The sequence below is a fragment of the Nansenia antarctica genome (genome assembly GCF_963989245.1).
Source record: "Nansenia antarctica genome assembly, chromosome: 6".
Taxonomy (NCBI): Eukaryota; Metazoa; Chordata; class Actinopteri; order Argentiniformes; family Microstomatidae; genus Nansenia; species Nansenia antarctica.
This window is the reverse complement of record NC_137676.1, coordinates 13,876,149-13,887,323: the sequence shown is the minus strand read 5'-3', so window position 1 is coordinate 13,887,323 and position 11,175 is coordinate 13,876,149. Positions and strand designations below refer to the sequence as shown.

General features: G+C 45.5%; 1 protein-coding gene across 1 annotated transcript in view; it reads right to left on the bottom strand.

Annotated features, from left to right (window-relative positions):
• Positions 1 to 2,114: 2,114 nt before the first annotated feature.
• Positions 2,115 to 11,175, bottom strand: part of nkain4 (sodium/potassium transporting ATPase interacting 4) — a 49,209-nt gene continuing 40,148 nt past the window's right edge. The window contains exons 6-7 of the mRNA XM_080535191.1: positions 3,538 to 3,622; positions 2,115 to 2,178 (exon numbers count right to left, since the gene is read on the bottom strand). Of these exons, the coding sequence (XP_080391317.1) occupies positions 2,169 to 2,178; positions 3,538 to 3,622 (95 nt within the window). The 3' untranslated portion in view covers positions 2,115 to 2,168. The remainder of the gene's footprint in view (positions 2,179 to 3,537; positions 3,623 to 11,175) is intronic.

Below are 11,175 nucleotides of genomic sequence, written 5' to 3'. Positions count from 1 at the left end.
CATTATGGGCTCTGTTCAAGGCTTTTTTTGATTAAATAAAAAACAAAAACAAAGCATTGATTAAAACAAGCGTTGCATTCATATCACAGCAGATAAGACATATTGCATCGATATAAAGGATCGATACAATATTTAGAACTCAGAGGCTTTTCGATAACATGAAAAAGAGATGTGTTCTTCTTGACATCAAGTATAAGTCTGGTTGGTAATATGGAGATAAGAAAGCATTTAGTGAGACCAACACATACATGCGGGCAATTGACTGGACCTTTTATACAGAGTCCAATGTCAAGCAGATCTATGGTGAATATCCTGAACTGTATATAAAACCACTATCATAAAACCCTGAATGGAATATGACAAAACAGAGGGCTCATTAGAGAAAAGCAGAAACTCAGTAGCCTTTTAACTTGTACATGAACACATTCAGCACCAGGGGGCAGTAGTGATCCACAGGAATAGTAAGGCAACGGAGGATCTGCACCAGTGGTTCAGGGCAGTGGAGGACTGAGAGCTCTAGCAGGGTGGATCCTCTCAAATTATAACTAAGATTGGAATTTAAGTAAAAACATAGCCTAGAATAGATCTGGTTTGTTACCAGAACTGAGCAATACATCCAAATTAGATATTCCACAGCACGTTCTCCAGTTACTCCAGGAACTAGTCCCTCTCAAGTTGAACACAATAATGTCTGCAGGCTTGTGGCATTAGAGTTCCCCCGACCATACACGAGTTCCAAATGTACAGCAGGTTATTTCTGTTCATACAGCATCTCCAGTTATCATACAAAACCTAAAAAAAACATGCTATGCAAGTAACTATTAACACGATCACAGTTCAATCGTTGGTCTAATGATGGATTAACACAGAAGACAGGTTTTGTGTATGTCTCTGTCTTTGTTTCTTTTGCTCTATTTGTGCTACTTTTACACTCACAACCATTTACACTCAATTCGACATCTCTGTGCGCAATGGACGGTATATCAGGACAAACTGTTTGATGTTTATGTTTTTTGTAAATTCAAAACACTGAAAGTTGATTTAAAAAGGGTGTAACTGTCAATGCCTAGAATGACACTCAGAAGTTGCGGACAGTTTGTAATCTACACACACACTGCTTCTGACACAACCTCCAGACCGCCATTGCAACATAACCAGAAAAACAAAAGTGACATGTTTTATTTAATTCCTCTCTACAGTTTAATGCTGTACAGACGTAATGGAATACTGTTGACTCCAACCCCCCTCACCTCTCAGACAGATAAATACTGCTTTGGACGTGAGTAAAATAGTCACAGTAAGTAAGACTCAATAAACAAAACCTAAGACTCAAATGTCTGTGCTTTCAACATCGTCTCTCTCTCTCTATCTATATGTTGTGTTGTTGTTAGTTTCTTTGCATTTCAAACCTGACTGACATGCTTTTTCCATCTCCTTTCTTTTTGTTGCGGTTCTATTTTTGACAGCAGTCCCTGTAGATTTGGTTGCTTTGTTTCCCTAGTACCCCCCTCTCTCCCCCCACCTCCCTCCCTCCCTAGCCTCCCTCCCTCCTGTCCCTACCTCTTCCTGCTTTGCTTATGTATTTACATGCACTGATCCTGGACTAAAGTAAACAGCCGGCACACAATGGCTTGTTCCACAGGCGCAACTGTAACACACCCCAACGGTGAACATCTGAGGCCACCCCATAATAACACACCGACCACAGGGAGTCCTCAACGACCACAGACCAGCAGTGCTGAGCTGTGTGTCGGGTACAGACCTCTACATGTATATATGTATAAACTGTATAATATATAGGTTCTCAGAGAGTCATGGAAAGAAGAAATACAGTCATGGAGATCAGGTCCTGGTCGCCTGATGATGTTTGCAATTCAGTGTAAAAATGGAAAATTATACGAGTCCCATTGTTACACTGTAATTACCCCCCCCTCCATCCCCCTACCCCTTCAGTCCCTCCCATCTGAACATAACTAGGGTTGTGCAGTCATTTCTCAGCAGTGCACCAGAAAAGAACATGGTTGAAGTACTTTGAAGAGCTGAAGTAAAGAAACAGAGGAATGGTCTGGTGTGCCCCAGTGCATTCTGGGACGGTTGTGTCAGAGCAGCCATTTTGTTTCCATGGGGACCAGCTTTGTCCCCCCTACTCCTCCTGGACATGCCCTTATTTACGCAGACCTGCAGAAGACACACACAGAGACACAGAGACACAGAGACACAGAGACACAGAGACACAGAGACACAGTGAGTACGTGAGACCGGTGAATAACACAATATTATATACAAGAACACACACACACACACACACACACACACACACACACACACACACACACACACAAGGATAGAGAGAGAGAGACCAGTGAGGATCACAACCCCACAACCACATTATGAACACACACTTCCTAGTGTTCAACAAGGAAAAAGTTTCCCTCTCATTTGGAAACCGAGTTGATTAAACTGTCAAGGGAGACGTCCTGCAGGCTAATAATATATTCATTTCCATTTGGGCAGGGAAATGTTAAGTGGCTATCACTGCACAGCGTTATTAAGTTTCCTGCATAATTAAATAGATGTTCCAATAAAAGAAAGGATCGTGTTTAAGCCAGCCTTCCTCCCTGCTGTTTCTGTGACTAAGTAGAACTCGTCACCCACACCCACCCACCCACCCACCCACCCACACCCACCCACACACACACACATACACATACACATACACATACACACATACACACATACACACATATACACACACACACACACACACACACACACACACACATATATATCACATCATATTCCCCTAAGCCCTGAAACAGGATACAGCAAGTCTAACACTGTTGTTTACTCCAGAAACAGGCTTAGTCATTCTTCTAACCCTCGGGTAGCGACACCACAAAGTTAAGCGCCATAGTCTGCGCTGCTCCGGAGTCTACTCCCCCCCCCCCCCCCCCCCCAATAACCAATGCTGTCTCTGAGTCTACTAGCTTGACTTACAGCTTGACGTTGATCCTCAGTTTTTACTAGGGTCACATGACTTTCTGATTTACTCCGCCCGACGTTGTGTACTATTTCATAATAACAATGTCATTTGAGATGTATCACCAGGCCTGCTGACCTGTTTTCTCCTGAGTCCAAAAGTAACCTTGACCTGGCTGACATCAAACCCGGGCGCCATCTATCTTCTGTCATTGTTAATTACGTGCTCGTTAGGCGAAAGCTGAAACGCCTATTAGTCTGGAGTAATTAAGAGCTCATTCTAATTAACACTGTGTTAACGAAGAGAAGCAACGTCTTAATTAAAATCAAAGGGTAGCCGCGGAGAAAACTGAAAAGCTGCACAATGCCAAAACCCTGCCAAACAATAAGAGGCGGGAATATAAACGACTTTGGTTTCTTATAATAACATTTTGTAAGAGAAACACACAATGAAACACATAAGCATGTGTACGCACACGCACACGCACACACACACACACACACACACACACACACACACACACACACACACACACACACACACACATACATACTTACAGGTACATAGGCTTTAAGAGGAGATGAGATGGTTTCTCATTGACATGGTAGAGGGGGAATGGGTCAAATCCACCAATAAAATCAACTGAAAACAAAGGATCAAATGCAAAAAATTACAAATTAAATCAGAACATGAAAGACAATGACAGGCAAAAAGAAATATGATGTCACCGAAATGACAAATGTCAAATGACCAATGAAGACTCACAACATAAATGAACATGAAGAAAAAAACAATGGAGAAAACCGACAACAAAAACGACAATGACACAGAAATCTAAACGAAACAATGATAAAGGCGTGAGGAGTATGAGGGGGTCAAAGGTTAGACGGAGTTGGCATGTCAACAACGGAAAGAGGAAATTGATCAACATTGTGATTTTCCAAAACCAAAGTTCCCTGAAATGTTCATACATCATTAACTTTCCATCTCTGTATTGACCTGTGGGGCAGAGCGTGGCGGCAGTGAATGGAGGAGATGTGGCGAAAGTCACGCAGCTGTCAAAATAAGCCCTTTATCGCTCAGAAACAGAGGGTGACCTTCACTTAGAGACCCACCAGCAGCTGAACTCTCCTGTTTGTTTTCTCAGTAAAAGAGTTCAAACGCTGTGGTCTGGCAGCAGCCAATCGAAACAATTGATGGCCAGAGAGAGAAAGAGACATAGCAGAGAGTGAGAGAGAGTGAGAGAGAGAGAGAGAGTGGGTGCAGGGAGTATTTGAGAGGGAGAGAGAGAGAGGGAGAGAGAGAGAGAGAGAGCAAAGGGAGCGTTATGCTTGTCAGTGTGACTGACATGGGGCCAATGAGATTAGGTTAAAGGAGACCCTGTGGAAGCAGTGTACGCATTCATTATGTCCATGGATATGACACTCAGTAAACAACAGTGGGAGAGGAGGGCACAGGCTGAAACAGTAACGTTGCTGGTGTTCATTAGTTACTGAGGATAACTCATCTAGACAGAGATGGTTCACGAGAGTTTCAGATGATTCGATTATTCACACATATGCTCATTCACACATGGGTGTACACACACACACACACACACACACACACACACACACACACACACACACCCACACGCCTGCCCTGTACCTTTCTGTACCAGTGATTTTCTCATTATAAGCAGGCAGGGTTCCATCCCCTGCCATGATAAGCGGTGCGCTGGAGAATGTGGTTAGGAGATAATGATGGATATCGTTTTCTTTTCCTGATCTCCCGCATAGCAGAGCCGTGTGTGTGTGTGTGTGTGTGTGTCTGTGTCTGTGTCTGTGTCTGTGTGTGTGTGAGAGATCCGAGACATGAGTGTGATACTGATACCTCCTGTATCTAGGATCTAGCGAACGATGAAACCATTTCCCCATGCGTGCGGTAGAAGCATATAGAAAACGACCCTAGATAGAAGCTGCATGACCCACAGGTTCATAGCGGTGGAAAAGACTCCTGAGGTAAAAACTTGCCCGTGGGTCCAATTCTCATCAGATTCTCGAGTCTAGGATCACCCTCTCCCCAATCTAAAGGCACTTGCCCTACGTTATTCCAGGGAGACTGTCCCTGTAATCTCTCATTGGATGTCGCTTTGGATAAAATGGTTAAAATATAAAACATGTAAAAAAAAAAGCAATTCTAAAGTCATTAGGGTATAGAGTCATCAGGTTCAATGGATGGGATGACTTCTAACCTGCTACTAGCACCACCAGGTTCTAACAGGTCCAAAGAAAAGAAACAAATGGTGAAGACGACCAACTGCCAAATCTCACAACCGTCTGGAAATCTACTCTTTGCCCTCCACTGTTGCTACGGTACCACATGCGCCATGTCTTCTGTCTTATACGCATGTCTTAGATATTAGAGGCTCACTGTATTATTTATGCCTCATAGAGTCCCTGCTGCCAATCTGTTATTGAGAATCACTGTCATCCTGATTGAGGATTATTGAATATTACTGTGTATAGTCACTGTCACTGATGCTAGTGTATTACTGTCTATAGCCACTGATGCTAGTGTATTACTGTGTATAATCACTGATGCTAGTGTATTACTGTGTATAGTCACTGATGCTAGTGTATTACTGTCTATAATCACTGATGCTAGTGTATTACTGTCTATAGCCACTGATGCTTGTGTATTACTGTGTATAGCCACTGATGCTAGTGTATTACTGTCTATAATCACTGATGCTAGTGTATTACTGTCTATAGCCACTGATGCTTGTGTATTACTGTGTATAGCCACTGATGCTAGTGTATTACTGTCTATAGCCACTGATGCTAGTGTATTACTGTGTATAGTCACTGATGCTTGTGTATTACTGTGTATAGTCACTGATGCTAGTGTATTACTGTCTATAGCCACTGATGCTAGTGTATTACTGTCTATAGTCACTGATGCTTGTGTATTACTGTGTATAGTCACTGATGCTTGTGTATTACTGTGTATAGTCACTGCTGCTAGTGTATTACTGCTGCTAGTGTATTACTGCTGCTAGTGTATTACTGCTGCTAGTGTATTACTGCGTGTTGAGATGTTATTGTATTATTGTGTCACTACTGCATTTTATCTTTTCGAAAAGGAAAGCTTGCGAGTGATGCACTCCTTTGTGTTGTAGTGTATGGTAGAAGTGACAATGTGAAACTTTGCAGAGTCGTAAACAAGTAAATAACTGTCTGGTCATCATGGTAAATAAGCAAGAACTCACCGAAACATGGATCTATCCATCTATCCATCTATCTACTGTGCTTCTTATAGTACATTTCTGAGAGTAAGACTGTGTGTGTGTGTGTGTGTGTGTGTGTGTGTGTGTTGTGTGAGACAGAGAGAGAGAGAGAGAGAGAGAGAGAGAGAGAGAGAGAAGGGGAGGGGAGGGTGTTGAGAGAAGGGGAGGGGAGGGTGTTGGAGGGGTGGGTGGAAACAGGCTGACAAGAAGATAGAAAACACAGACGAACTGAGATAGAGAGAGAGGATAAGAAAAGAAAAGAAAAGAAAATGGGAAAAGAAGAAAGAACAGGAGGGCATGAGAGACAGATGGGGGGGATGAAGAAAGCGTGAGAAAGTGGAAGAAGAAAAGAGAGGGAAAAGAGAGACAGAGGTGAGAGAAGGCAGAGAATGACAGGGCTCAAATCTCTGTCTGTCTGTGGACCTGGCACTGAGAAGATAAGACTGACATACACACACACACACACACACACACACACACACACACGCACGCACGCAGGCAGGCACACACACACACACACACACACACACACACACACACACACACACACAGGCTTCTGACTGTAGAGACTACCTGAGACAATCAGCTCAGACTCATCCACTTACAAGACTAACACACACTAATGCCCTGAACCATGGGCTTAAGGAGATATTTGTTTGTGTGTTAAAGGGTTTGTTTGTAAGACAATTTCACGTAAGTATGTGTGTGTGTGTGTGTGTGTCTGTGTGACCGTCTTATCCTATCAGTACTAGATCCACAGACAGACAGAGGTGTGTGTGTGTGTGTGTGTGTGTGCTCATGTTTGATTATGTGTTTTAAGTTAATCATCCCTCCCATCTGCCATCTCAAGCTGTACAACGCATCACTGCGGCAACAGTGGCCCACATGGCAAACAATCCCTCTATAAACCGTCTCTTTGCCAATAAAGTTTATATTAATTGAAACCGGCCCTGTGCCAATAAAGTTTATGTGAATTGAAACCGGCCCTGTGCCAATGAAGTTTATATGAATTGAAACCAGCCCTGTGCCAATAAAGTTTATATGAATTGAAACCGGCCTTGCGCTAATAAAAGTTTAGCTGAATTAAGTCGACCCAGTGTCAATAAAGTTTATCTGAATTGAAATCGTCCCTGTGACAATAACGTTTAAATGAGCTGAAATAACTCCAGCGCCAATAAAACAATTGAAGAGGACCCTGTCATTAAACAACTGCTACAGACCTAACAGTCCTCCGTCTCCCCTCGACCTCTCCTCTACTTATGTCCCTCTCTTTCCTCCTCTCCGTGCCTTTCCCTCCCCTCCCGACCTGAGGTAGCTCAGTCTGGTCACGGTGAGGATGACTCGGGGGCTATACTGAGACAGTGACTCAGTATTGAAACATTAGACCATCTCTTTCTCTCTCTCTCTGTCTCTCTCTCTCTCTCTCTCTCTGCTCCCACCTGTTCTCCCCTCCGACCCATCCATCCACCCATCTCTCACTCTCTCTCCCACTCTCTGTCTCCTGCCCTCCCTCCTTTTCTGCTGTAGCCCACTGGACTCCAGGGGATTTACAGGGACAGTGACTCAGCACAGAGGGGCAATGGAGTTAGCCAACACGCTAATGCTAGCTTAAGCTAATGCTAGGCGGCTAACTCTCTGACCTACTTTCCAAAGAGGCTTTTCCTCTCCGCTCGCTCCACCCGGGTGTCTGCTAGCCGGTGATAACTGTGCTTAGCACACACACACACAAACACACAAACACACACACATACACCAGTATATGCACAGACGAAGACACAATGATCTGTATACAATACACGCACACACACACACACACACACACAGACACACACACACACACACACACACACACACACACACACACACACACACACTGCACTCCAACCTTGTGTATGATGCTTCTTATTCTATCCCGTCTCCTTGGCGCTGTGTGACACCACTGTGTGCGATTGTGTGTCTGTACTGGTGTGTGTGTGTGTGTGTGTGTGTGTGTGTGTGTGTGTGTGTGTGTGTGTGCGTGCGTATGTGTGTGTGTGTGTGTGCGTGTGTCCGTCCTGGTATATATTTTCCTCTCTCTCGCTCTCTTTCTCTCTTCTCTCTCTCTCTCTTTCCCCTCCCTTGCTCTGGTGCTGGGTGTATTCTCTATCCCTCTCTCTTCCCTTACTTCTCTCCCCTCTCTCCCCTCTCTCCCCTCCCTCCCCCTCTCCCCTCCCTTGTCTCCTCTCCTCTCCTCCCAGTGCTGGGGGGATTCTCTCTCCTGTCTGGGTGAGCAACCCAGCGCTGGAGGTTATGGAGCAGAGTCTGGCTTAATGAGGCAGCTATGACGAGTGACCAGAGACATATTATACAGAGCCTTCATTTACAACAGAGAGAGAGAGAGAGAGAGAGAGGGGCGCGGGGTGGGAGAGGGGACAGGGAAGGAGAGCGAGGGGTGGGGGGGGGAGGGAGAGAGAGGGCGTGGAGGGAGAAAGGGGGGGAGTGAGGGGTGGGGTGGGGTGGGGTGAGAGAGAGAGCACGATTCATTTATTGTTAGCTAGCTACACACATACAATTGATTCTGACACAATCCTTCCATCCACCTGCAAAGAGAATGACAGTGGAAAGAGAAACAAAGGAGGAGATGCAGTGAGAGGGGTGGAAGAAGGGAAAAGAGAGAGGGGAGAGAAAGGAAGAGAGAGGGAGGAGAAGGGAAAAAAGAGAGGGAAAAGTTCTGAGCTGGCAGAGAGATGATGATTAGGTCTGGGAAGCTCCGTGTGGGAGCCCGGTTTTAATCTGCAACTTCAAATGAGTGTGGAAATGAGACTGGCATAGAGCTCAGGCGGGAGGGTGTGATTACAATAACAAAGAGACAGAGGAGGGGAGCAGTGTAGCAGGGGGTTCAAAGCAGGTTTGCATCGCCAGTATCAGAGAGTAGCAACGACTGAATAATTAAAACGCAGAGGAGAAAACTGTCTAAAGCTCTTCTCTTTGCGTTTTAAAAAACCCCCCAACTTTCTGTCTATTTCTCGACTTCAGAACGACGACGACCGCTGGTGCTCCGATCGGTTTATTTTTACACACTCTCTCTCTCTCTCTTCTCAGTCGTTTGTGTGTGTGTGTTTCTAAGTGAACGCCTGTCCCCCAGCGCCCTTACACAAACAGAGTCCGTGCCGACTGTCCGTGCGGCCGATGGATGGGCCTCCCAGGTCACGGAAAACAAAGGGGGAAAGGGAAACTGTTTTGAGGGAAAAGTCAATTACTTTTTTTTAATGTTGATTCCCCCCCCCCCCCACCAGAATGGTATTGCCCTCTAGGGATTATTTAGGGGTGATTGATTATCAGATTGTACCGCCCACAGCCGGGGGAGGGGGGGGGGGGGCAGCGTTAAACATTCACAGTCACTGAATCTGTGGTATTTGACCTGCACCACCAAAGAGATGGCTGTGCTTCTGGACCAACATGCATGCGACACACACACACACACACACACACAGACACACACACACACACACACACACACATACACACCGTGACCTATTTAACAAGGCCTTCAAAGTCCTCCAAATATGTGTGTTTTAGTGTGCATTGTTAATCTACAATTCCCCTTCCTAACCCTTCCTCCCCTCATGTGTGCTTTCTGGGGCCTCAAATGGGACAAGTCTAAACCTGAGTCTGGTATGGATTCATTGGATGTGTTTCTGTATGTATTTTCTTGTACGTTTAGCTAGTCCTGTTTGTCTTCCACCGAGGACCACACCGGGAATGCAGTGTTGTATAATGCTTCCATGACTTATTCTCCAGGCTCTGTACCTTTTAACTGTACAAATCATACTGTCTGTGTGTGCGTGCGTGTGTGTGTGTGTGTGTGTGTGTGTGTATGTGTCTGTGTGTGTGTGTGTGTGTGTGTGTCTGTGTGTGCGTGTGCGTGTGTGTGTGTGTGTGTATGTGTGTGTGTGTGTGTGTGTGTGTGTACGGTAGTGTGTGTGTGTGTACGTGTGTACGGTAGTGTGTGTGTGTGTGTGTGTGTGTGTGTACAACTGTAGTGAACGACAGATATTTACGACTCAAATTGACCCTGAGATCAAATGCTTCCAGCCACCTGATTGGCTAACCCTCAATGTGACCTCTGACCCCAGAGGCTACGAGGTCACTGCTACCATGAGCCATTTTTCAGACGTGCTCTCTCCTCTCCTGGTTCTCTCATTTCCACTCTCTCCCTCTCTCTGAGTCATCTCCTCTTTCATCTGTTCCCCCTTTCTCCACACCTCTTTCTTCACCTAACCCTGTTTGTGTGGGAGAGGAAAAGACAACCAGAGTCACGCTTCACTGTTGACCTTTGACCCCTCATCTGACATCATGATACGGGCCTAACACATGTGTTAACACGGAAGCATACCTAAGCACACACACACACTCACACAGACACACACACATACACACACACACACACACCACTGCGTGACAGAGAATAAACATTAGAGGAGGGCGCTCCCAGAGCGAATGTCCACGTGGGTAGAGGAGTGGAAGGAGGGATGACAAGCGTGGATGGATGCGTCATCACGGCGGAGGGGGGAGGGGAGGTGTGAGGAGAGAAACACACGCACGCTCCTGCTCTTTCTCAGCCAAGACCCCTGAACCCCACCCTGACAAGAGACAGCTGGGGAGACGGAGGAGGGACATGTGTCAAAAGAGAGAGAGAGAGAGAGAGAGAGAGAGAGAGAGAGAGAGAGAGAGAGAGAGAGAAGCCAGTCTTGGAGGAAAAGATAGATCACACACATACACACACACAGAGGAAAGAGAGAGAGAAAAGATTCAAAGTAGAGTATGTATTAGGCAACACACCCTGGCTCAGAGCATAGAGAATGACAGCAGGGAGAGAGAGAGAGTGAAAGAAAGAAAGAAAAAGGAAAGGAATGGAATGAAGGGATGGGTGTGGAAGAGTGAGAGA